Below are 26995 nucleotides of genomic sequence, written 5' to 3'. Positions count from 1 at the left end.
AAAGGGCTCTTTAAGCCACTCCCCCATGGTGCGAACAGCAAGGGGCTCTTTAAGCCACTCCCCCATGATACGAACAGCAAGGGGCTCTTTAAGCCACTCCCCCATGATACGAACAGCAAAGGGCTCTTTAAGCCACTCCCCCATGGTGTGAACAGCAAGGGGCTCTTTAAGCCACTCCCCTGTGATACGAACAGCAAAGGGCTCTTTAAGCCACTCCCCCATGGTGTGAACGGCAAAGGGCTCTTTAAGCCACTCCCCCATGGTGTGAACAGCAAGGGGCTCTTTAAGCCACTCCCCCATGGTGTGAACGGCAAAGGGCTCTTTAAGCCACTCCCCCATGGTGCGAACAGCAAAGGGCTCTTTAAGCCACTCCCCCACGGTGTGAACAGCAAGGGGCTCTTTAAGCCACTCCCCCATGATACGAACAGCAAAGGGCTCTTTAAGCCACTCCCCCATGGTGTGAACAGCAAGAGGCTCTTTAAGCCACTCCCCCATGATGCGAATAGCAAAGGGCTCTTTAAGCCACTCCCCCATGGTGCGAACAGCAAGGGGCTCTTTAAGCCACTCCCCCATGATACAAACAGCAAAGGGCTCTTTAAGCCACTCCCCCACGGTGTGAACAGCAAGGGGCTCTTTAAGCCACTCCCCCATGATACGAACAGCAAAGGGCTCTTTAAGCCACTCCCCCATGATGTGAACAGCAAGGGGCTCTTTAAGCCACTCCCCCATGATACGAACAGCAAGGGGTTCTTTAAGCCACTCCCCCATGATACGAACAGCAAGGGGTTCTTTAAGCCACTCCCCCATGGTGCGAACAGCAAAGGGCTCTTTAAGCCACTCCCCCATGATGCAAACAGCAAAGGGCTCTTTTAGCAACCTCCCCTCTGTGATTGTGTTGTTTTGCCCTGGCAGGTTGAATCAGGTACCCTGGCGATGCTTCGCTTTGTCACCCAGGACCTTGGGCCGGTCTACGCTCACTTGGCATCCACTGTCGAAGGCCTGCCCAGCAACCTCCGCGAGAGGGTGGCCCAAGCCCGTGGCAACGTCCGCCAGCTTCACTCTTCTTTCTCCTCGGTCTCGTCCTTCCAGGACTTGTCCTCCAGCCTCCTGGCCCAGAGCCGAGACAAAATCGCCCAGGCGCAAGAGACCCTGGAGACGCTGGTGGACCACATCGTCCAAAACACGCCCTTGAACTGGGTCGTGGGGCCCTTCCGGCCGTCGGCAAGCGCCGAGATGGAAACGGAGAGCCGGGAGATGGAAAGTTTGGCCCCGGAGGAGCCCATGGATGAGGGCGAGGCCCTAGAGGAGAGGGAGACGGTATCCAAACCGGCGAAGGTCGCAGTCAAATCAGCAAAGAAAAAGGCAGAAAGCGAGGAGGAAGGAAGTCCGGTGTCTGGCGTGGCCAGGAAAGCAAAGAAAGAGATGAACGAGGGAGAGGAGACGAAGAAGAAGCCCAGCAAGAGCACTCTGAATCAGCTCTCCGGTGCTGCTGAGAAGCAGGCATAAGAGTCGGGGGCTATTCCAGCACCCACCCCCCCAAAACAGCCATTGCCATTTTGCACCCACGCATAAACACACCGCAAGAAGCCAATCCGTGAAAGGGAATCAACAGCAGGGAGCCGGAAGGAGCAGTTTGGAGGGGAGCGTGCCCTCTGCGCCTCTGCATGAGTTCATGCTCCAGACGCAGAGACGCCGGGAGAGCCTCCTCTCAAAGCGTGGGTCATTTCACTTCTAGGGTGCGAAGGCTGAAACATGCCTCTTTTTCATTTGGTGGTGGTTGGGGGGAATGCGCCAGTTATCGGGGGCTTGCGTTAAGTGAGAGCAAGCTGAATCTTGCACAGATCGGGCTGGCTGATTTATGTGCTGCGATGGGGAGTCCTGGGACCTGCTGGATGGATGGCTTCCATCGTCCTTGCTGGGAGCTGAAGTCTCATTAAGCTCACCCTCTCCAATTCTCTATAGATAGCTGCAGGTGTGGGTCTGTGTTTAGACACCCACCCATCGTTGTGGCACACAGGCAGGGGGGTTAAAATCTCAGGTGTTCACCCTCCGTTCAAAACGGAGTGGCTAGTCCTCACTGTTGCAGAGATGAGCTTGGAAGAGAGGATTGAGGAATGAAGGTAGACGTTTGCAAGGCTTTGTGAACATGGTGGGTTTCAGAGGTGGCGTTCGGTGTGTGTCTTAAGTTGTACTTCCATTACTTTGTGCAGCCGTTTTGTGTATCTCTTGCCTGCCTTACCCTCGGGGGGGGGGGGAATAAAATGTCCTTCTTTTGCACAGTTTATGCTGATAGCAGACTCCTGTCTTTTCTGAGTACAGAATCCGAGTTCCTCAAGAGCACTTCACTTGGTTTCTGCTGCTTTGAAGCACAATATGCAAGCAGCCTAAGCAGCAAGGATGTTGCTAATACGTAACTTCATGGAATTTATTAGCTGGCAAAAATAATCTGCTAGCCTAACTGCCTACACATGCTTCTGGGAGGCACTAGTGGCCTGAAAATAAAAGGAGCGAACTTTTTTTTTTAAAAAAAGCTCCCCTCTTTGTTTGCCTGGAAATTACTCTTTTCGCCATAGGTGACTAGGAAAAGGGTGTCTTGCTTAGAAGCCTGGGGGGAGAAGGAATTGTCTATTTATTATTTGCTTTTCTCCACGAGGTGCGATTTGAAGTGACTTACAAAGTGATGCGAACATTAAAAGCAATTATAAAAAACCAGAGTAAAATTTTTAAAACCCCAAAAAACAAACACCAGTACATGGGGGCGGGAAAAAATCACTAAAAAAAAGGTGAACATTGATAGAATTAAAACAATATCTACAGATGATCTATTAAAAACACAGATAATTAAAAAAACACCAATACAGCATGGCACTAGTCAGTTACCAGAAGAAGGCATCACCTGCCGGTGGAAGGAGGCAGCAGAGAGGGAGCCAGTCAGGCTTCTCCAGGGATGGAGTTCCAAACTTGCCTGGGAGGAGCCACCACCAAGAAGGCCCTGTCTCATGTCCCCGCCAAGAAGCAGGCCTGCGAAAAAGGCCTTCCCCGAAGATCACAGAGCCTGGGCAGCTTTGCATGAGGGAACAGCCTAGAGACCTAAGCCTTGTAGGGATTTATGGGGCATAACCAGCACTTTTAACTGAGGCCCCGAAACAGAGCGGTAGCCAGTGGAGGTGTTGCATCAAGGGAGTCATCTGTTCCCTGTAACCAGGTGGCAAACTCTTTGCGCCAGTTGACGTTTCTGAGCACTGTTCGAGGGCAGCCCCACGCAGAGAGTGTTGCAGTAGTCCAAATGGGGTGTCACTCAGGCATGTGTCACTGGGGCCAAAACAGACATAGAATAGTAGGGGTGGGGACCCCAAGAGTCATCTAGTCCAACCCCTCCATCTTCTCAATCTTCTCTCAGACTGTATCTTTTGTTTTTCTTTCTTTAATACATACTAGCCTTCCACAATATTTCTTATTCTGTCCATTTTATTTCTTTTTCATCACTATTATAGATACATTCATTTTATTATCCTACTTGCCTCCCCGGGTTCCTTTGGGTGGAAAAGCTAGGATATAAATCTACTAAAGGAATAATAAAAAAATAGAGATTTGTTACAGCACACTTCCAATGGTCTTGATGCAGCCTTCAGTCAATAGAATCATAGAGCTGGAAGGGACCCCTGAGGGTCATCCAGTCCAGCCCCCTGCAGTGCAGGAATCTCAGCTAAAGCATCCTTGACAGGTGGCCGTCCAACCTCTGCTTAAAAACCTCCAAGCCTCCCAAGGGAGTCTATTCCACTTTCAAATGGCTCTTTCTGTCAGAAAGTTTTTCCTCATGTTTAGTCAGAATCTCCTCTCTTGTAACTTGAAGCCCTGGGTTCGAGTCCTGCCCTCCAGAACAGGAGAAAACAAGCTTTCTCCATCTTCCATGTGACAGCCCTTTTGAAGGTGGCTTTCATATCTCCTCTCAACCTCCACTTTCCCAGGCTAAACATACTCAGCTCCTTCAACCGTTCCTCATCAGGCTTGGCTTCCAGACCCTTGATCATCTTGGTCGCCCCCCTCTGCACATGTTCCAGCTTGTCAACATCTTTCTTAAATTGTGGTGCCCAGAACTGGACACAGGACTCCAGTTAGGGCCTGCCCAAGGCAGAATAGAGTGGTACCATGACTTCCCTTGATAGGTTACAGATAGGTAGCCGTGTTGGTCTGCCATAGTCAAAATAAAAAAATTCCTTCCAGTAGCACCTTAAAGACCAACTAAGTTAGTTCTTGGTATGAGCTTTCGTGTGCATGCACACTTCTTCAGATACACTGAAACAGAAGTTGCCAGATCCTTCTATATAGTGAGAAGGTGGGGAGGGGTATTACTCAGAAGGGTGGTGGAAAGACCTATTGCAGTCGTTAAGAGTCGTCAACAGGCTCATCTCAGCTATCTGCCAATCTCCTATTCCCACCACCCTTCTGAGTAATACCCCTCCCCACCTTCTCACTATATAGAAGGATCTGGCAACTTCTGTTTCAGTGTATCTGAAGAAGTGTGCATGCACACGAAAGCTCATACCAAGATAGATAGATAGATAGATAGATAGATAGATAGATAGATTCTTTATTGTCATTACACAAGTGCAACATTGCACAAAGTGCAACGAAATTGGATGCCATCCCTTAAAACAACAAAAGCAAGACAACAACAACAACCAAACAAACCACATTCCAGCCACACCCACACCACACCCATCAAACTCCCAGGTCACACTAACGAGTTACAGCATTCAAAAGGGCCACAGCTCTTGGATAGAAACTGTTTTTCAGTCTATTTGTCTTTGACTTGATGTTTCTATATCTTCTGCCAGAAGGCAGTAGTGCAAACAGACAGTGTCCCGGGTGAGATGAATCCTGCAGGATGTTATTTGCTTTCCTAAGACAACGGGAACCGTACAGTTCTTCCAAAGATGGGAGAGGATGACCAATAATCCTTTGGGCTGTGGTTATAACCTTCTGGAGCACCTTCCTCTCCCTAGCTGTACAACTGGAGAACCAAGCACAAATACAGTATGTAAGAATGCTCTCTATGGAGCCTCGGTAGAAGGACACCAGCAGTCTCTCACTCAGATTGTTCTTCTTTAAAAGTCTGAGGAAATAAATTCTCTGCTGGGCCTTCTTCACCAGAGCAGTGGTATGTGCGCTCCAAGTCATGCCCTGATCGATAGCTACTCCCAAAAACCTGAATTCCGCCACCCTCTCCACCCGTTCCCCGTTGATATACAAGGGCTGAATGTCCGCCTTTTTTTCCCTGTAATCCACCACCAATTCCTTGGTCTTAGCCGTATTAAGAGCCAGATTGTTCTCTCCACACCAAACACAGAGCCGCTCCACCTCGTCCCGATAGGCGGACTCATCCCCTCCTGAAATGAGCCCTACCACCGTAGTGTCATCAGCAAACTTGATGATTTTGTTGCTGGAATAGATGACTGTACAGTCATACGTATAGATAGTGTAGAGCAGGGGACTCAACACACAACCCTGTGGTGAGCCGGTGTTAAGGCTAAGGGCTGTGGACATGTGTGACCCTACTCTAACCCTCTGGGAATGTTCTGACAAAAAATCCAAAACCCAGAGACAGGTGGAGTTGGAGAGTCCAATCGCCTCTAGCTTGGACACCAGTCTATGGGGGAGGATAGTGTTAAAAGCAGAGCTAAAATCCACAAACAGCAGCCTCACATAACTCCCCGGCTGCTCCAGATGGGACAGAGCAGCATGGAGAGTGGTACTGATGGCGTCTTCTGTGGATCTATTTGCTCTGTATGCAAACTGGTAGTTGTCAAAAGTTGATGGAAGACAGGAGATAATGTGACGGCGCACCAGTTTCTCAAAACACTTCATGATGATTGGAGTCAGTGCAACTGGTCTATAGTCATTCAAACTACTGATTGTGGATTTTTTAGGCAGAGGGACAATAGTTGACGACTTCAGGCAGGGTGGGACAATAGACTGGTGTAAGGACTTATTGAAGATCTTAGTAAAGACCCTCGCCTAAAGACCTAACTTAGTTGGTCTTTAAGGTGCTACTGGAAGGAATTTTTTTATTTTCCCTTGATAGGGACACTATCAAGTCCTCCTTGTCATCCTTCCAGAAGAACAGCAGCGGCAAATCACATGTACAAAGCCTTGCTCCATTTAAATATATAAACATTTAGAATTTCTCGCAGCTGAGGTCAGTGGGGTTTTGCTCCCAGGGGGGTGAGGACTGCAACCCTCAGATGCAGAGAGCAGGTGTGGTTTTTGTGCGACTGGCAGCCTGACCCAGCAAAGCAGCCAATCAGAAGTTTCAGCAAAACGTTGCACTACTTTAGCCCCGGAAACCGAAAGTTCAGAGTTGTGCTTTGAGGAAGAAAGACAGTCCTGCGCTCTGACTCCCCACCAGGGAGAGGAAACGGGGAGGAGGAGGGTGTCTGACCTCTCCGCTTCCGCCTCTCAGTTCCTCCTCCAGGGCCAAAACTTTTCAAGGGGGCTTGCGAACCAAGTTTGCAAGGAAAATCCAGCCTTTTTGCACCTCTGGGCCAGGTAGGTCAACCTACGTAGTTCTCGCCAAAGAGGAATTTTATTCGTTCTGCCAGGGGAGTTAAAAGATTCTGGCCTCTTTCCCAAGCCAAGCCCCACAACGAGCCACGACTTGAGACAGACGGGCGGAAGAAGAGGCTTGTTCTCAGCAGCAGGAGACCTGGGATGGACGCAAAAGGGCAGCACCTTCAATAGGACCGAATGACTGAATCCTAAAGAGTTGGGTTTTTTGCAATAGTGCTGAGATTGAGCTGAATCAGCCTGGCACCCTTGAGCTGCCCCCAAGCCCAGTGCGGCTGCCTGGATCCAATCGGTGCCGAGTCCCAAATATGCCAGGTTAGCAAAGGTTGAGCTAGGTGCAGCAGCAACAGAGCGTAAGGCCATTTCAGATGCTCCTATTTGAAATCAGGCCTTTTATGCAGACCCCATGAGGACTGGAAACTTACTGTGTTTTTAGCAGATTGCTGTAGTTAAGCAGCAAAGCCTGCAAACGATCCTTCCCCTGGGAATCTGACAAGCCCTGGCCTGTCAGTTTAGCGGAGGGCTGCCAATCTTTTTCGAGCTGGAAATGTTGGGTCTGGCGCGAACATCGGCCAAGCTGCATGCGGCGAGAGGGAAGGAGAGAGCGAGGCCATAACTGAACCTTGAGGGTTGCCAGCACATGAGTCACCTTTCAGGTGAGACCTCAAGGCAGCAGACGTCTCAAATGTGGCAAGTTCTCAATCCCACATAAAAAAAGGGTTTTGTGGTGGGGGAGGCATGGTTCTGCTCAAGATCTTGAAGAGGTGCTGCCGGTCAGAGCCCTGACCTAACCACTGTGATCCACGTGACGGTCACCTCCAGACTGGATTATTGTAACTCGCTCTACATGGGGCTGCCCTTGAGACTGACCCAGAAACTCCAGCGGGTGCAGAATGCCGGGGCGAGACTCCTTACGGGGTCTTCGCTGCGAGATCACATTCACCCGGTGCTGTACCAGCTGCACTGGCTCCCGGTGGAGTACAGGATCAGGTTTAAGGTGCTGGTTTTAACCTTTAAAGCCCTAGGACTCTCGTACCTACGGGGCCGCCTCTCCTGGTATGTCCCACAGAGGAACTTACGGTCTTCAAACAAAAACATCTTGGAGGTCCCAGGCCACAGGGAAGTTAGGCTGGCCTCAACCAGAGTCAGGGCTTTTTCGGCTGTGGCCCCGATCTGGTGGAACGCTCTGTCCCAAGAGACTAGGGCCCTGCGGGACTTGACATCTTTCCGCAGGGCCTGCAAGACGGAGCTGTTCAGCCAGGGCACAGTCGGACCCCCTCCTTTGGTCATCCCCACAGAACTGTAGCCCAATGGTTGCCATTAATTTGATTTTGAATTGATTTTAGAATGAATTGATTTTAGAATTCTGTGTTACTTTTATTGTTGTTAGCTGACCTGAGCCCGGCTTCGGCTGGGGAGGGCGGGATATTATTAATAATAATAATAATAATAATAATAATAATAATAATTAATAATAAATAAAAGGACCAGTGGTCTGACTTGGTCTGAAAACAGCTTCGTGCATTTGGGTTGGGTGAGGGGCTATAGATCAGGGGTAGTGTCTGTGTGTTGCCTGTTTTTTTGGGGGGGGAACCCCCCCCTGCCTCCTCCAACATTTCCAGCTAAATCTTGTAAAAATAATAACAATCAGAGTTTATATATGCCCCTCACTTGAATACCCTGTTTCCTGCCGGCACCCATAACAGTGACCAGTTCCAGATACTATTAGCTTAACTTAAAGATATTTGAAACAGAGTCGGTCAAACAATCTTCAGAAAGTCGATTCTTAGAATTGCCTTGAAATCCATCCACAAAGAGTGTTATCTATGTTTTAATCTTCCCAGTTGATCAAAATCCGGAGGGCTACATTAATTTAATTTTCCCCTTAACGTTTTTTTTTTAAATGAATTCATTTATTATAACTTATTTATTAATTTCCTTCTCAGCCTTCTCAAGGCCATTTGAAAGATAAGATAATTTAAAAAAGCAGTTAAAAGCGCGAGAACAAGAAGCACATATAAAACAAGGCTAATTCTCGGTTGGCTCCAGTGGCGTAGCGTGGGTTCTCAGCACCCGGGGCAAGGCAAGTAATTTGCGCCCCCTAACCCGTGGATTTTAGCACTCGAGTCTCTTCCGCGCCCCCCACAGATGTTGTGCCAGGTGCGGCAGGCCCCCCCTGCACCCCCACGCTACCCCCTGCACCCCCCATGCTCCCACCACAAGTCTTCAGGACAGCCATCCGAAGGCTGGCGCGGGGAGAAGGTCTCTCCGCCCCACCGCCAGCCTTCGGAGGAGGTCCGAGGACAGTGGGGTTCCTGCTTCCTCGAGGAGGGCCGGCCAAACGCGCCCCCCCAAATGTTGCACCTGGTGCCGCCGGCACCCCTGGCACCCCCCACGCTACGCCACTGGTTGGTTCGTAAGGACCAAAGGTTTGGGAGCCGCTGATTAATTATTTTCTAAGCAATTAATCCAGGGCATAAATGAGGCTTGCCAAGACCCAGCGATGTTCCCAATATTTCCTCCCACCTTTTACATTGCAGGTTTGCACAGAAGACAAAACACCAAACCGAAAAGACCCAGAGGGCAAAGATGGCGGGCTGATGACATCTCCTCTTTCTTGAACATTTTGGTGAAGATATAAGTAAGAGGTGGTGGACAAAATCTCACTGGGAAGAGGCCGATGGCCTGTCGGCATGGTGGAGATGCTCCCTCCGCTGCCACGCTTCCACCCCTCCAGGCTCCAAGATGCTTTTCCAACTGGGGCGCTGGTCTCGCCAGACCACTCGCCAGGACGGCAGAGGGCAGTATGGCACCTCCAAGCATGGAGAGCATCTTCAGGGTCTTGGCCGCGATGCCGCGAGACAGGCTGGTCCAGTACAAACACAAGCTGAGCTGCAGGCGCCAAGGTGGGAAGAGTTGCAGGCTCCTTCAGGCCATGATCCTCTTGACCCTGGGCAGAGAGACGGAGGCCAGGCTGAGCCTGGAAGCGTTGGGGAACTGTGCTGCTGTGGCAGACATCTACAAGAGCCACCAGCGGAGCGCCGCAGCAAGCAGGGCCGATCCAGCTCCTTCAAACCAGGGTGCGGGAGTGGCGCTGGCTGTGGCCCAGATCTATTCGTTGTTAGCAGAGGAGAAGCTGTGTGGGCCCCTGGCCAGAGACGAGGCCTACCGTATCGCCATCAAGGCTTTCCTTGAGAGTGATGTCCCAAGGTCTGCTTTTGAGAGCCTCTTGAGCGAAGCTGAGCAAAAGTGTGGGCTGGATTTCATGCCTGCGGTGGCAAGCAACAGCTTCAATGCTCCAGGATGTGATGTGGGGAAGCCTTCCTCCGGAGCAGCAAAGAGCTCGCCCATGCCAGTTTTGAGTTCCTGGGCTCCCTCCGAAATCCAGCCTCTGTGCTCCACGGGCAGCCCGGCCTCGCTGCTCAGCCACCTGGAGATCAGCCAGTCTCCAACCTTGCCGTTCCTCACCCATTCTGTTCAGCATGACGTCCCCGAGCCCAGCAAGCTGTGTGGAAGTGGCCCCAACTCCCTGGTGCAGCCTGGAGAAGGGGGAGCCGCTGCCGAGTCTCCAGCCAGTTCTTGCTCTGGGGGACCAGCGGAGCCCGTCGTGCAAGGCCAAGAGAAAACCAGGCAAACCAGCGATCCTGGAGCCAACCATTCTTGCTTGTCGGTTCAGCCTCCCCCTAAAATTACGCTGGAAGATGGAGAAAACAGGGAACCCCGAAGTCTGGTGGCCTCGGAACCGCAGGGTTGTGCAGGATGTCCACTCCAGAACTCACAAGCGCCACCCACACCTCTGCCTGGTTTCGCATCTTCTGCACCGTTTGTTCCAAGAACCATGGAAGATTCCTCTTCCCTGAAGCCGAGCTTGGAGACTGCGTCCTCTTCAAGCTCTGGCCCTCCTCCTCCTCATTCATCAGGACCTCCCTCGACAGATCTGCCAGCTGAGGAGCAACCCTTCTTCACTTTCGTTGTGGTCCACGCCCCCGAAGACGAGACAGTCGCCTGCCGGGTGAGGGAGCGGCTGGAGGCCCTGGGCGTATCCGACGGGGCGACGGTCAGCGAGGACTTCCTGGTCCCTGGGCACTGCCAGCTCAGCTGCTTCCAGGATGCCCTGGATAACTCGGCCTTCACCCTCCTCCTGCTGACCGAGAACTTCAAGAGCCGCTTCTGCGCCTTCCAGGCCAACGTGGCCTTGATGGACTCCTTCCAGCGCTTCTGCAAGACCAACTCGGTGGTGCCCTTCATTGCCAAAGAGAGCCCCATGAAGAGGCGAGAGATGCCTTTCCTGCTCGCGGCGATCGTGCCGCTGGATGAGACCTCGCCCGTCTTTGCCAGGCGGGTCAAGAAAACGTTCTCCCCAGCGGTGATCCGGGAGAAGAGGGCCCTGTGGAATATCTCGAGGCAGATCCGGAAACAGGAGCGCTTGCAGGAGCAGCAGAGCGATCACAGGCAAGCCCTGCAGCGCCTGTCTGCCCTCAGGGTCAGCTCGCAAGCTCCGATGCCCTCGCAGAGGGGCTTTCTGGGGCTGCAAACCCCACCTGACCAGCCATTTTTCTACTCTGAAATGCCTCAACCTCAGCTGGGGCCTGATCAACTTTCCCATCCATATGTGTTCTCACGGGGTTCCCCGGGGCTCATGTCTGGGGCGCCTCTGTCGCACCTCATAATCCAGAATGCCCAAATGGTTCAGATTGGAGACTATAACCAAATGCAGGTGGAGAAGGCAGGTGTGGCGGCAGAAGAGGAAGAAGGTGGTTTGGACGGGGGAGAGAGACCTGGAGGCTGAAGCTCAAAGCGCCTCCATCTCTTTGTGGCGTTGCGATCAGGGGCACGGCCACATGTAGAAACTCTGTTCTGCTCCTCCTCGACCCAAAATGGGCGCCAGAAGATCTGGAGAGGCAGCAGGAAAAGGGAGCCCTCCTGGAATGAGTTGGTTTGGTTTAACGAAGTTTGTCAAATCGCATCAGAAATGTCCGAAAAACACCCAGAAGCAGTTCGCGTAACTCTCAGGGGAAGCGAATGAGAATCAAGTACATTTTGGAGCAGAACTCAGAACAAATTTTTCGCCGGTTGCCTGATTTGAGCTGACTTGCATGATGCTTCTCGACAACGAAATTTATTTCATAAATTCTACATCAGAATGCTAATACAGTCGTACCTCAGAAGTCAAACGCCTTGCAACTTGAACATTTTGGCTCCCGGACGCTGCAGACCTGGGAGTGAGCGTTCCAGTTTGCGAACGTTCTTTGGAACCTGGACGTCCGACGCAGGTTCCGCGGGTTCCGATTGGCTACAGGAGCTTCCAATCTGAAGCTGCGCCTTGGTTTCTGAACGTTTTGGAAGTCGAATGGACTTCCGGAACAGATTCCGTTCGACTTCCAAGGTACGACTGTATATGAAATACAGAGCATGTCAAAACTGACAGAACACAATTTAACAAACACAGAATGAATTCAACATTACCAAAAACAAGAAAACAAAACACGCAGCAATCTAGGTTTAAGTACATATAAGCAAAGCTAAATGAGAGCTAACTGACAATAAATAATGGGTATAGTTCATCTCTAAGTTTATTCTGTGCTTTTGGTCTCTTTAGGATTTCAACCTTAAAGACCATAATAGTTGGGGGGGGAATAAATTAATCTGTTCACATTCCACTCTGTCGCTATTTGTTCTGCTGCTTTCTTCTTAGAGCACTTTTGGCCTAATCAATTTGTTCCCTGGCTTCTTTTTGGACGCGATTTTAACCCGGAATTTTCCTGCCCATTTCCCCTGTTTTCCACGATTTGCAGATTCAGGCCACCCTGCCTGCCTCTCTGGAAGCTGCTCCACACAAAAACACTCCCATCGAAAACAAAAAACGGACAAAGGTTTCAACCACGTAAAGCTGACAGAAGAGCTTAAAAAAAAGTGGTTTTTTTTAGTATTTTCCACACACACAAAAATGAAAAATAACATTCCACGAAACACAAAAACATATGAAAAACAAATCCAAATCTTACAAATTAATAATATAAACACTAAAAAGGAAAACAAACATTGATTTCCACCAATGCTCCTTTACCTCTCATTGTATCTTCCTGTTTTCCTGATCATCTCTGATATAAATCCCTCTTTCTTATCCTTTCCCTTCACAAGCTTATTCCAGACCCGGCCAGATTTCTGTCCTCAAACCTTGGCTTTTAAGGTATTCATTTAGGCACTGCCATTCCTTTTTCACTTCACTTTTTGGTCTTTGTCTTATTATAAATGTCAATTTGGCTAATTCTAAATATTCTGAAAGCTTACATAACCATTCTCCCCTAGCGGGTAACTGATTCCCTTTCCAATACTTAGCCACCAGGATTCTTGCTGCAGACGTCACGTATAAGAAAATTTTAGTTTTGTCTTTTGGAATATCGTCGTTTAAAATTCCTAAAAGGAATGCCTCTGGCCTTTTACTGTATGATATTCTTAGTATTTTCTTTATTTCTTCGCAGATCATGCCCCAAAATTTCCCAATTTCGGGGCATGTCCACCACATATGGTAGAAGATTCTTTCCTCCAGCACTAATTATTATATGTTTTATCCATTTTTGCCAGCCTTTCTGGTAACAGGGACCACCTATGATGCATTTTCATATAATTCTCTCTTATTCGGTAACATGCTGTGAAATTTATATTTTTTGTCCACAGTCTTTCCCATTCATTATATTCAGTTGAGCGGCCCAGATTTTGTTCCCATTTTTTAATAGCGTCACCTTTTCCCACCTTTTCTATTTTCCAATTTTGTAGCAATTTATATATTTTTGGGATGTGGGTGGCGCTGTGGGTTAAACCACAAAGCCTAAGACTTGCCAATCAGAAGGTCAGCGGTTCAAATCCCCGCAACAGGGTGAGCTCCCGTTGCTTGGTCCCTGCTCTTGCCAACCTAGCAGTTCAAAAGTACGTCAAAGTGCAAGTAGATAAATAGGTACTGCTTCGGCGGGAAGGTAAACAGCGTTTCCGTGCGCTGCTCTGGTTCGCCAGAAGCGGCTTAGTCATGCTGGCCACATGACCCAGAAGCTGTACCCGGCCAATAAAGCAAGATGAGCGCCACAACCCCAGAGTCGTCTGTGACTGGACCTAATGGTCAGGGGTCACTTTACCCCTGTCTTTACTGTCGGGCAATCCTTTATTTCTTCTACGAGTTCCCTATATGTTAGCCAACTGTCTTTCATATTATTTCTATGCATGGCTGATGACTCTATAGGTGATAGCCATCAGGAAGTTTTGACGGTTACTATTGTTTTATTTCTTTCCCAGACTTCGAATAGGGCCTTTCTCACAAAATGATTAGTGAAGCCTCTATGCACTTTTATTTTATCGTGACCTGGTAGCCATGCCACCCGAAAACTTTGTCCCAGCCCTCCAGGTCTAGGATTTCCGTATCTGTCAGTAACATCCAATCTTTCAGCCACATCATGCATACAGCCTCAAAATAATACAGCTTGAGGTCTGGAACCACGAACCCACCCCTTTCTCTGGACTCCATCAATCCTTTGAACCTTACTCTTGGCTTCTTACCCTGCCAAATAAAATTAGAAAGATCCCTTTGCCAGCCTTTAAAACATTTTGTCCCAATAATTATTGGGATCGTCTGGAAAAGAAAGAGCATTTTTGGGAGAACTGACATTTTTATCAAGGATATCCTACCCCATAAAGACAAGTTCAGTTTATTCCATTTGTTTAAATATCCTTTTATTTCCTTCCACTTCTTCACATAATTATCCTTGTACAAGCTGGTATTTTTGTTTGTAATCCAGATCCCCAAATACTTAGCTTTCGTGGTGATTTTAAGGCCTGTTACTTTTTCCAATTCTTCCTATTCCTTTACCCCCATATTTTTCGTTAATAATTTAGATTTTTCTTTATTTAACTTGAAGCCCGATACTCCTCCATACTCAGACAATTTCTTTAGGGCTTCTTGTATACTTTCTTCTGGATTTTCTGAAGTAATAATTACATTGTCCATAAATGCTTTAACTTACCCAGACTAATCCCCTTAATTTTTGGGTCCTTTCTTATTGCTATTAGGAGTGTTTCTAGCGTCACAATGAACAAAAGTGGGGATAGAGGACACCCTTGTCTGGTGCCTCTTTCAATTTGGAATTCTTCAGTTATTTCACTGTTAATTATTAACTTAGCTTTCTGGTTTTCATAAATCTCTTTAATACCATTCAAAATTTTGTTCCCAAGTTTCAAACTTTCCACAGTGCGAACCAGAAAGTTCCAGGCCACACTGTCGAAAGCCTTCTCCGCATCCACCAGTAACATTGCCACCTTCTTACTAGGTTCCATATCAATAAATTCTAGAAGATCAGTCACTACTCTTGTATTATTTTTTATCTGTCTCCTTGGTAAAAAGCCATTCTGATCCTTACCTATTATTCTGTTCAAGCATTTTCCAATCTATTTGAGATTTTCTAATCAATACTCAATAATGAAATTGGCCTGTAATTCTTTATAATATTTGGGTCCATTCCTTGTTTTGGTAGTAAGGTAATCAACACTTCATGCCAAGAGTCGGGGACAGAAGAGCTTTTAAAGAGGAGCAGAAACCTTTTTCGGATTTTCTGAGGACAGGGAAACTCAGGATTTAGCAGGGTGAAAGTTTGGGACAGCAGCTGCTTGCAGCGAACATTGTATAGACAAAGGGGTAATTAAAATATGTGTGTTAGATTAAAGCAATGGGTGCTACCACCCCCTAGGGTGGGTGGGATGACCCAGGGGGCGCTAATAGGTGAGGGGGGAGCTGGGGGCACTGGAAGTGCAAATGAATATCGGACTTCAAAAAGCTGGTATCGCGGGATCAAGTTCACGAGTCTCTCTGAATTAAACTCAATAGTTTCAACTGGATTTTGACTGAATGTGTAATTAATTGTTGTGGTTTTGAATTTTATCGTGCTATTATCTCCCTCAGCGGGTCGTGCAAACCACTGGTTTTAGTGTGGTAGGGAGCACTGGGGGACCGAGGAGGCAGGGAGTGGCCTGGGAAAAAACATTTTGGAACCATGAGATTGTTGTTGTTGTTTGTTTGTTTAGTCGTGTCCGCCTCTTCGTGACCACCTGGACCAGAGCATGCCAGGCACTCCTGTCTTCCACTGCCTCCCGCAGTTTGGTCAAACTCATGCTGGTAGCTTCAAGAACACTGTCCCACCACCTCGTCCTCCGTCGTCCCCTTCTCCTTGTGTCCTCCATCTTTCCCAACCTCAGGGTCTTTTTCAGGGAGTCTTCTCTTCTCATGAGGTGGCCAAAGTCTTGGAGCCTCAGCTTCAGGATCTGTCCTTCCAGTGAGCACTCAGGGCTGATTTCCCTAAGAATGGAGAGGTTTGATCTTCTTGCAGTCCATGGGACTCTCAAGAGTCTCCTCCAGCACCAGAATTCAAAAGCATCAATTCTTCAACGATCAGCCTTCTTTATGGTCCAGCTCTCACTTCCATACATCACTACTGGGAAAACCATGGCTTTAGCTGTACGGACCTTTGTTGGCAAGGTGATGTCTCTGCTTTTACTATGAGATTAAAGGATCTATATTAAAACAAGGTGTGAATAGGCCTTAAGTCTACCTAAGAAGGTTTCATAGGTTAAGCCAGTGGTTTTCAGGTGTGCCGTTGCACCCTGGGATGACTTGAATGATGGTCAGGGGTGCAACACTGGCCTCTGTCCCTCTTTCCTTCTCTCCCTCCTCTGATGCCCTCTTGCATCTCTGCCTCCCAAAGGCTTGCACGGCTGTTTCTCGCAGCAGCTCCCCAGTTAGCAACTGGGCTTCCAAAATGCTCCACCAGCTCAAGTTCCCAAACTGTCTTCTGAGGTGTATAAAACATTGCAATGATCTAACTTGTATAGAGTCCAGGGGATGTGGGTGATGCTGTGGGTTAAACCACAGAGCCTAGGATTTGCCGATCAGAAGGTCGGTGGTTCGAATCCCAGCGACGGGGTGAGCTCCCGTTGCTCGGTCCCTGCTCCTGCCAACCTAGCAGTTCGAAAGCACGTCAAAGTGCAAGTAGATAAATAGGTACCACTCCGGCGGGAAGGTAAATGGCGTTTCCATGCACTGCTCTGGTTCTCCAGAAGCGGCTTAGTCCTGCTGGCCACATGACCCGGAAGCTGTACACCAGCTCCCTCGGCCAATAAAGCGAGATGAGAACCGCAACCCCAGAGTCGGCCACGACTGGACCTAACCGTCAGGGGTCCCTTTACCTTTTTATAGAGCCCAAAGGAGCGAGAGGCCAGCCAACCAGCAGAGTCTCAGAGGGCTACTTGCCTGGAAGCAGAGCCCATAAGCAAAGTCAGGTCCAATCCTAAGGTTGGACGTATGGCAGACAGTCCAGGGGTCAGGGAATCCAACAATCTAACCGAAAAGGAGCAAAGGTTGGACCAGGAATGACAAAACGTTTCCAGCAATTGACAGGAGGCTGGAAGCCCCGCTTAAGAAGGCTGGAGCCAGCTGGTTCGCCTCTGAGTCCTTGAAGTTTGATCAGCAGCAGGTGGGGTCAGTAAACCTGCTCTCTTCAGGCTGCTGTTCAGCAGGTAAAGCTGATTCCTGGCCCATGCGCCAGGCAGTTGCTCCATCCCCTTGATGGTTTGGGTTGCCCCTTTCTGAAGTTTTCTTCGCAACTCTACCATTCCTTTCCAAAGGGGGGTGGGAATGAAATGCCTGTCGCACCACTGCTCTGAACAGAGTTCACGAGCCGGAGGTGCCAGTTCTGTTTTGTTCCTGACAGGAAAGTGGAGCAGGGGGGGTGAGGGGGGTGTGATTACATTTGAATTAAGGCTTGCTAGCGTCAGTGGGCTCCATGATCACTGCAGATGGTGACAGCAGCCACGAAATTAAGAGACGCCTGCTTCTTGGGAGGAAAGCAATGACCAACCTAGACAGCATCTTAAAAAGCAGAGACATCACCTTGCCGACAAAGGTCCGTATAGTTAAAGCTATGGTTTTCCCAGTAGTGATGTATGGAAGTGAGAGCTGGGCCATAAAGAAGGCTGATCGCCGAAGAATGGATGCTTTTGAATTCTGGTGCTGGAGGAGACTCTTGAGAGTCCCATGGACTGCAAGAAGATCCAACCTCTCCATTCTTAAGGAAATCAGCCCTGAGTGCTCACTGGAAGGACAGATCCTGAAGCTGAGGCTCCAGTACTTTGGCCACCTCATGAGAAGAGAAGACTCCCTGGAAAAGACCCTGATGTTGGGAAAGATGGAGGGCGCAAGGAGAAGGGGACGACAGAGGACGAGATGGTGGGACAGTGTTCTTGAAGCTACCAGCATGAGTTTGACCAAACTGTGGGAGGCAGTGGAAGACAGGAGTGCCTGGCGTGCTCTGGTCCAGGGGGTCACAAAGAGGCGGACACGACTAAACAACAACCACAACAAAGGGCCAGTGGTGTAGCGTGGGTTGCCAGTGCACGGGGCTGTGTGGAGGGAGGGAAACGGATGGAGCATGCATGTGCATTCAACTTCCTTGAGTGTTCTAGGAGATCACAGCCACAGAGATAAGAATGAGCTATTCCGTTGTCTGGAGAGGCCATTTCCTGGTTCTCACGGGGCAGCTGTTTTCAGTGGAGCCCAGCGATGGAAGCACACAGCCCCTGTACACACACACACCCAAAACGCTACGCCACTGGCTAGGACAGCTCTTGGTTCAGGTGAGGTTTGAATCAGACACAAGCTGTTCATTAATTCATCCTTGCGGATAAGGCCACGAAAGTTTCTAGCTCGCTCACTCATCTTGCTCAGAATCCTAGGGCACTCCCCTGCATTGAACCGAGTGTCACCTATGGTGACTATACAGGTAGGCATGCAAGCCAGCTCTTGTTATGCAGGAATGAAGGACCAGTGTTCTTGCAAAGCCCTCGGCTGGGGGAAATCACGCCCGGCTGGAAGAGAGCTTGCTAAGTTTCTTGTTTCACATGCAACCCTCTCAGCTGCTCAGCTCCAAATCTGGACCAACCTGACGGCAGCTTTTATTTTTAACCTGCTGGATCCCAACAAAGGCCAAAGCAATGGGTTACTCAGTACGGATGGCACTCAAAGGTTTCCCACACTTGAGGTTTCAGAAGCCTAGCTGCTTAATAATAGCAGCAGCAGCAGCAGCAACTTCGGTACCTAAATCTAGGTGCGGAAATTAAGCAAGCTAAGCAGTTGCGGTGCTTTTAGGTGACGGAAAGGCAAGCCAGCTTCAGTGCTGGCTATAAATCCTTGAGGACTGAGCTGTGCCACTGTGTGGAGTTCTGGGCATCCGCCCTCAAAAAGGAGATGGAAAAGCGTTGGGAAAAGGCGACCAAACTGATTGAGGGGTGTGTGTGGCGTGACTCCCCTATGGGAATAAAGTGTTGTCACTTGGAGCTTTTTAGTTTAGAGAGAAGGCGAGAAAGAGCAGACAAGGAAGACATCTACAAAATGTATGAATGGAGCTGAGAGAGGGAAATCCTTTGTGGTGGCTGCACACTGGGTCAACGTCTTAATCGAGTGGTCCATTATTTATTAGTTGATTGATTTAGCCACCTTTGTTTTCCAAAGATCTCAAAGTGGTTTCACATGGTTTCCCCCCTCCCCATTTCCCCAAGGTCTCGTTCCTGGCCTGCTGGTCCACACCCCATGAGCATGTAAGTGAAATTAAGGTTGCCCTCCAGGTAAAAACTTTCTACATGCATCTTTCTACAAGAGGCATGCATGCCAGGCCCAGGGTCCGAATATGCCTCCCCAAACCTCTCTACCTGGCACCCAGGACTCTGCATAGGCCCCACCCCCTCTCCCCCAGGCCCCACCCCTCGCTGGTCTTGCTTTGCACCGGTCCCATGCCCTTGAGTGTTTCTGTCCGGCCAGAATGCGCCCCTGAACTCTGCTGAACACCCCCCCGCCTTCTTTCCTGGATGGAAGGCAGAGGCTTGGGTGGGTGCAGAAGCTAGGCTACTGAGAAAGGTTAAAATCTGCAACCGTTGCTCCCCCCCCTTTTGCTCCTGCCCCCGCCCACCAATGGCATGTGGCTCCCAGGAGTTTGGCCAGCCCTTTGGGGTTGAAATATTAAGTAATAGATGTATTGGCTGCTCTCTAAAAAGTCCTCTGCCCCCATCCAAACAAGGTTTCGGCTGGAGCCCCAAGCAGATATACCGTATTTTTCTCTCCATAAGACGCACCTAGTTTTTAGAGGAGGAAAACAAGAGAAAAATATTCTGAATCCCAGAAGCCAGAACAGCAAGAGGGATCACTGCACAGCGAAAGCAGCGATCCCTCTTGCTGTTCTGGCTTCTGGGATAGCTGCACAGCCTGCATTCACTCCATAAGACGCGCACACATTTCCCCTTGCTTTTTAGGAGGGAAAAAGTGACTCTTATAGAGCAAAAAATACGGTACCTGAATCCTAACCTGGAATCAAGTATACAAAATTCCCCAGGCACCAGGTGCGTTCTGAGACTGACGCAGGTCCAACTGCGCCCACGTGGAGATCTTTCTGGATCTCAGGCTGGCGACCGGAATCTCCACGTGGCTGGCCCCTCCAGCCCCCTTAGGTCAGCAGAAGAGCTTATTAATTGCAATTATCTCCCCCCTTTTTCTCCAAGGAGTCCATGGTTCGCCCCTGTTCCTCAGTTAATCCCTACAACAACTGGGGGTTGAATCTGCCCCCCCCCCCGTTTGCAAGGGAGATGCTCCACCACTGAACTACGGCCAGAATATCCCCAAATACCAGCTGCTGCTGGGGAGCTATTGCCAGAAGCCTCTCTAGCTGACAACAGGACTTTAAGGGCCTGACCCTTAAAGTTTTCCTCCATCCATAAATGAACCTGTTTCCCTGTGGGAAAATGGGGAGCTCCCCTTCTGCAGAATAAATGGCATCCCTCAAGCAACCCCTACCAACCAACCAACCAGATCCCAACAGACATAAGAACAAGAAAGTCAGAGGAATTTGGGGTTTGTTTTTTTTTTAGCAGCAGGATTTTCGTTTCCTTCTTTTCCTTTTTATTTTTTTTTAAAGTGTCATTTCATTCATTCCAGCTTAGGAGTTGCCACCGGCTGACGAGTTTAACACACTCCGCTTCTTGAGTATTCTGCTCAATGCGTTGCTAAATGAACACTTTTCTTTGCAGCAAGAAAACAGCAGCAGCAGCAGCAGTACCCTGAAACCACCTTTCTTTACCCCTCGAAACTGTCGTTTGCTTTTTTAACAAAGCGGGAGGCGGGGGGGGGGGAAGGACAGTCGAAGTGATTCGTCCTCTGAGGAAAATCTTTCTGAGGTTGCTATGGTTCAGCTGTGCCATCCAGTCTCAAGCAGGGAAAGTACGTGGTCAGCGGTCCCGAGGGGTGTTGTGAAGAGCGAGAGAGCCTTAAGGGGTGGGCAGCTGGCGGGGGGGGGGGAATCACCCCGTCCTCTACCCCCCCACCCAACCTCAGTGGCTGTTTTCTACCCTTGCTCTCCTGCCCACACCAAGAGAGCCTTTTGAAACCAAACTTGGAGCCCACAACTTTGGTGGTCAACACACGACACTCAATCAACTTTGGCATACAACCCCCTCCAAAAAAATCCCAAACAGAAATGTAAGGAGGTGGATTCAGACAAAGCCCTCATGCTACGGTGGCATACATTGATTTGTTGGGAAATGGCACCTTGCAGATCTAGTGGAACTGGGGGCAGCAGGGGCCCGGTCAGGCCATGAAGGAGCCCGTGGAGCAGCCTCTGAAATGCCTCAATTTCCTAGCAGACATTGGCTTGGGAGAGGGACCCATGTGTATTGCGTCCTCTGGGACAAACCATGTGGAACTGTAGAGTTGGAAGCGACCGTGAGGGTCACCCTAATCCAGGGGTCCCCAAACTAAAGCCCGCGGGCTGGATAAGGCCCGAGGGACTCGTTTATCCGGCCTGTGGCGACCCCGCCACCCGCTCTTACCGGCACTGCACGGATGCCCACTTCCGGGTTGGAGGAGCACCGAAGTAGCTTGTGCACATGCGCAAGCGTTATTTGCGCATGCACGTTATTTGTGCATGCACAAGCCTTTTTCCAGTGCACATCCGGGTTAGAGGAGGCCCATGCATATGCGCACAAGCTATTTCCGGTGCTCCTCCAACCCGGAAGTGCGCCAGAAATAGCGTGTGCGTATGGGCACGCGCTCCCATGCCCTCTGTGCGATCGGCGCTGGAGACACCGGCCCGAGGCGCGGTAAGTTTGCTGACCCCTGCCCTAATCCCACCCCCTGCCATGTGGGAATATTCTGCCCGAGGTGGGACGTGAACCCACGACCCTGAGATTAAAGGCCTCATGCTCTACTGACTGAGCTATAGACCAGGAACCAACTTGCCAGTTCACAGAATTCCCAGCCTGTAAAGTCAGGGCAGGGGGCGGGAAGAGGATGAAATTGTTGTCTGAATCCGCCCTCTGAAAGCCGCGTCAGATGAACTCTTGAACCATTCCAGATGTTGACGCTCTGAAGGGCTATGGGGGGGGAAACACCTCTGGACTAACAAGCGGCCAGCACCTTCCAATACCCCCCTCCCAATCTGCATTCTGTGCAAGCTCTGTCCCTGTCAGGGCTGGGTGAGACGGCGCTTTCTTGTGGCTGGCTGGCTGACAAAAGATGGCAGCCGAGAACTGCGCTCCAGTACCACTGCTCCAAACATCTCTGCAAACAGTGCTGACAACTGTGAACAGCTATGTTCCCTCCTGCAACAAGTACACCTTTCAGCCGCATGAGCTGTTGGGTTGATGCGATGCAACCAAATGGGAAGCAGCTCAGCATGCCCTTTCCCCAGACTCTCAAACTCAGCGTGCTTTGGGTACCCTTTGAATTCCAGATAAAGCCCTGAGCCCTGCTTCCTTCTTCAAAGACCCGACTCCCACCAAGCCCTGGGCCACCATGTCTGGGATAACAGGGCTTGGGAATCCATTTTCAGGGCCTTCACGGAGGACGGAGCAAGTTTCTTTTCTCCGGCTCCGGAGGGTATGACCTGAACCAACGGATTCAAATTGCAAGGAAGGAGATTTCAACTGGACGCCAGGAAGAAGCCCACAGGTGGTGGACTCTCCCTTCCTTGGAGGTTGTGGAACAAAGGTTTGATGGCCACCTGTCAGTTGAGATCCCTGCACTGCAGGGAGTCGGGACTAGACTCTCGGGGTCCCTCCTGACTCTACAACTCTCTTGATTCCCGGACTGAAGAACAGTTCACTTAACACGACCTCAAAAGTCTGCTGATTACAGATCCCGTCTTTCAGAGAGGGAGCAACTGTGAATGAAGTGTACAGCCGTCTAGAATGGCAGAATTGTAGAGCTGGAAAGAGACCACCAAGATCATCTAGCCCAACCCCATGCGGTGCAGGAGTCCTTTGTCCCAACGTGGGGCTTGAACCCACAACCCTGAGATTAAGAGTCTCATGCTTTACTGTCCTTCCAGACACCTTATTAGACACCTCTCTCAATGCAACTGGGAGAGGTGGCGCAAGCGCAGAAATCCACTGAGGCTGCTTGACAAACCCCCCGCTTTTAAGACCTGCCCGAGACACGGCAAAACCAGCCGGTGGAGAAAGGGGCCGCCGGCCGCAGTCCGGGACAAAACCTGCCAACTAGGTCTCTGGGCCTGTGTGCTGAATTTAATTTGGAAGCACAACAAGGGCCACTGTCTCTCCCCCTGCCCTGATGCCACCATAGAATCCTAGAGTCCAACCCCCTGCCAAGCAGGAAACACCATCAGAGCACTCCTGACATATGGTTGTCAAGCCTCTGCTTAAAGACCTCCAAAGAAGGAGACTCCACCACACTCCTTGGCAGCAAATTCCACTGCCAAGACCTTTAAAGAAGCACTTCTGACCCCTTTCCGCAGCTATGCAAAGGAAGAAGGGTCTGTAGGCACAGGACCTATTAGAATAAGCAGCTCCTAGCCACCGGACATTCTGGAAGACGCTCCCCCTCTTAAAAAACAAAACACAACAACCCCTATCTGCGCTCTGAAAAGAATGGGGCTGTCTGAACTCAAAGGGTCATCTTTAACAAGCCTGATAATGGTTTTTCTGCCTCTGGTTTTTCTGTGGGGAGGAAGGCGGGGGGCCGCTGGTTTGATCCTAAAGGCAACTTCAGAGTTTGGGGTTTATCCACACACACCCCAACTGCCTGAACCAGTGATAGTGCCAGCTTGATCTTTAAAAAAAAAAAATGAGGAAAAAACAGCAAAACACAGCAGAACACCACAACCAGCCTCTCAATGCAGCCAGCAAAATCTCAGCAATGCAATATGGGACACTGGAAAATGAAGTCAAATCAAACCCAGGACAAAACCAAACCTCACCATACCGGGTTGGGTCAACTGCGCAAAGCGTAACAAAGCTAACTTTCAACATTGCCCGCAGTGTTTGGCTGAAACCTTCACCCCCCCCCCCTCCGGCACGGGCTGTCACTGAAAAAAGGGTAGAGCAGGTTTTTTTTTTTTTTTAAGACTTGACTGCAGGCTCGCCTAAAACCCCTCGTTTGCTTTCAAGGGAGGGAGAGGAGGAAGGAAGGGCATGCAAACCTAGCCGCTCTTAAAGCTGGGCTTCAGAAAGCAAGAGGTCAAACATAGGATTTGCATTTGTGTGTGTGTGTGTGCTTTGAAGAGGGAAAAAAAAAATTAGTTGGCAATGGAGGGCAGCAGCAATTCTGACCTGACCATGCTGCTTGAACCCTTTCCTTTCAGGGGGCAGGGCGACGAGCCGCTGGTTTTGGCCCCCCTTATTCTGCCCCCAACCCCCCTAGAGCCACACGAGGTCACAGAGCAGGGGCTAGATCCAGCCCCCTGCTGTTGCTCAGGGGTGCAGCCACACCAAGGTGGCCCCGCGAGAGCAGCTCTCCATTTCCACAGGTTCCTTTTCTCGCTCGAGTCCCGGAGAGAGAGAGAGAGAGGGCAGGTCGACCCGGCCCAGTGTGCAAATGGAAGCATTTTAAAATCCAAGCCCGAGCGGAGGCGGGCCGAGTCCCAGCCCCAGCCCCTGCGGGAGGGGGCTCGCGATGCCGCCCACCCCCTCTTCAGTGGAGCTCGATGAAGGCCTCCAGCTCTTCGGGGATGAATCCTTTGTAGGGGATCTTGTGCCTGTCAAGGGCGCGGGCGGCAAGGCACTGCAACGTGATGTAGTTGAAGGGCTGCATCATGGCTTTGGTGAGCAGCTTTTCGTCCAGCAGCTCGTAGGCCGTCTGCTTGAAGGCGTTGGTGGCGTCCATGTGCGCCCCGGCCTCTATGAGGGCGCTCATGATGAGCGGGCAGTTGTTGCGCGCGGCCACGTGCAGAGGGGTGTTGTTGTCGTAGTCGCGGCCGTCAGGGTCGGCCCCGCACTCCAGGAGGAGGTTGACCACGTGGAGGGAGGGGAACTTCCCCACTGGGTAGCGGCCGACGGAGGTGGTGTCTTTGTCGACCGCCATGTGCAGCGGCGTGAAGCCGTTCTTGCCCCGCGGGTTGCACTTCAGGAGGCGGTAGATGGTCTGCCGCTTCTGGTGCTCCTGTTCCGGGGCGCACTCCACCTTCTCCAGAAGGAAGACCAGGTGCAGGATGATGGCCAGGGCTTTGGTGAACTGGGCGCAGTCCGCCACGGGGTCCTTGCGGTGCAGGAGCGCACGCTCCACCTCGCGCACCCCTTTGCTCAGCACGCCCATGAGGTCGGGAAAGCCCAGCTGCGTGGCCAGGGTGCCCTTTGAGCGGTCCTGCAGCACGTAGGAGAACAGCTCAGCGAAGGAGAGGAAGCTGCTAGCCGTCATGGGGCTGAGTGGCTCCAGGTTGCCCTGTTGCATCTCCAGCGCATACTTCCACAAGTTGATGCAGCGCTCAAAGTTCCCCGAGTCGGCATAGACGGCCCCCCGGTAGCGGATGTAGTAGGAGGTGTCTGGGTGCGAGGGGCCGAGGACGCGCTCACGGATCAAAAGGGCCTGCATTCGCATTTCGTCCGGGTCGATCACCAACGTCTCCAGCTCCTCCGCCGTGCTCACCTCCCGCGAGTAGTCATAGGCCAGCACCAACTGGCGAGGCTCCGGTTTGGCCAGGTACTGCCCGCCCTGGTGGCGAAGGCCCATCGCCCTCCGCCAGTGCTTGTAGGCCCCCAGCAGGTCGCGCTTCTTGTCCACAAAGGTGGCTCCCAGGAGCTCCAGTGCTTCCACGGCTGCCTCCCGCGTGCAGTAAACTTGGGGACGGCCGTCGCCGGCAGCAGAACACCCATCATGGTCTTTGGCCTCGCTGCCGTCATGCTCCCCTACTAAGGCCGCCTCCTCCTCCTCCAACGCTCCCTCTATAAAGTATTCGACGATGTTGGTGTGGCCAGTCACGCTGGCGGCCAGCAGCGGGGTCATGCCGTACCCATCCTTCTCCATCCTCGCCCCGGAGGCCAGCAGCAGCCGCAGGATCTCCAGGCTCCCGGACTCGGCGCAGTCGTGCAGGGCCGTGTTCCCCTTGACGCTGCGGCGGTTGACGTCCGCCCCCCTCTGCAGGAGGTAGCGGGCGATCTCTGTGTGGCCCTTGTAGCACGAGATCATCAGGCAAGTGTGGCCGTGGCGGTTGGCCACCTCCAGGTCGGCCCCCCTCTCGCCCACCAGGTAGCGCACGATCTCCAGGTGCCCGTCGAAGCAGGCGGCCCGCAGCGGCGTCGAGTTGGTGAGCGTGGTCTGGTTGACGTTGGCCCCCCGCTCCAGCAGGCTGCGAGCCACGTCCAGGTGGCCGGCGGCCGACGCGGCCCAAAGCGGAGGGGCTCCCTCGATGGTCTCGCCGTCAAAGCTGACCGAGCCGCCCGCCTCCACCCGGGCGCCGCAGTGGTCCAGGAGGTACTCGACCACCTCCCGGTGGCCGTGGCGCGAGGCGATCAGCAGCGGGGTGCCCCCGGACCCTTCTCCGCCGCCGGGGCCGGCCGTCAGCTCCTCCAGCTCCTCCCGGCTCCGGGTTCCCAGCAGCTTGTGCAGCAGCTTCAGCTTGCCTTCGCGGGCGGCGTTGTAGACGGCCAAGCGGAGGTCCATGGCTCTGGCCAGGGGGGCTGCCCCCTCCCCATGAGCACCTGTTCCAACAGGTGAGGGGGCTCAGGCCATGGGGGGGGGCCCTGGGCAGCAAGGCTTGGGGGGGTGGGGGGGTAACCTAGCAACCAAGCCTTCCTCCCCAGCGCCTCTCTCCTCCCCCCACAGCTGCAACCTTCAGTCTATTCCTGCCCCCGGCGCCATCTTAAGTATATTCAGGGGGATCTAGGGGTGGGAGGGAGGGGAAGGAAAACGCCACCCCAAAATGGCTGCCCGCAGAAATGCATGCCGGTAGTCGTAGTCCTGCGCTCCAGGCCCGCCCTATGGCTTTCCAGGAGGCGCGCCTGCGCAGGAAGACTACGATCCCCAGGCGGCTTTAGAGGCAGGATGGGGACGGCCGCCGCGCGGTGGCTCCTGGGAAGCGGAGTCCGCGGCGGACTACAGCCCTGGAGCGTCGCGGGG

The 26995-nt window shown here is 51.5% G+C and overlaps 3 protein-coding genes across 5 annotated transcripts in view; 2 read left to right on the top strand and 1 right to left on the bottom strand.

Annotated features, from left to right (window-relative positions):
• LOC309522824 (perilipin-3-like) overlaps positions 1 to 2251 on the top strand; it is a 187360-nt gene extending 185109 nt beyond the window's left edge. For both annotated transcript variants that reach the window (XM_082206438.1, XM_082206439.1), the window contains exon 8: positions 913 to 2251. In XM_082206438.1, the coding sequence (XP_082062564.1) occupies positions 913 to 1506 (594 nt within the window). In that variant the 3' untranslated portion in view covers positions 1507 to 2251. The remainder of the gene's footprint in view (positions 1 to 912) is intronic.
• Positions 2252 to 6131: 3880 nt separating this feature from the next.
• On the top strand, positions 6132 to 12225 carry TICAM1 (TIR domain containing adaptor molecule 1). Of its 2 annotated transcripts, none has more exons than XM_082206390.1 (2): positions 6132 to 6549; positions 9108 to 12225. In XM_082206390.1, exon 2 carries the CDS (start codon positions 9248 to 9250, stop codon positions 11354 to 11356), a length of 2109 nt encoding a protein of 702 aa, XP_082062516.1. In that variant the 5' UTR covers positions 6132 to 6549; positions 9108 to 9247; the 3' UTR covers positions 11357 to 12225. The 2 variants fall into 2 exon arrangements, with proteins under 2 accessions (XP_082062516.1, XP_082062517.1); XM_082206391.1 differs by lacking the exon at positions 6132 to 6549 and adding an exon at positions 6831 to 7223.
• Positions 12226 to 23723: 11498 nt separating this feature from the next.
• FEM1A (fem-1 homolog A) lies at positions 23724 to 26570 on the bottom strand. The gene has a single exon (XM_082206935.1). It carries the CDS (start codon positions 26537 to 26539, stop codon positions 24575 to 24577), a length of 1965 nt encoding a protein of 654 aa, XP_082063061.1. The 5' UTR covers positions 26540 to 26570; the 3' UTR covers positions 23724 to 24574.
• Positions 26571 to 26995: the final 425 nt, after the last annotated feature.

The sequence above is a fragment of the Podarcis vaucheri genome, assembly GCF_965113315.1.
Source record: "Podarcis vaucheri genome assembly, chromosome: 18".
NCBI classification, from domain to species: Eukaryota; Metazoa; Chordata; class Lepidosauria; order Squamata; family Lacertidae; genus Podarcis; species Podarcis vaucheri.
This window is presented reverse-complemented; position numbering and strand designations above follow the sequence as displayed.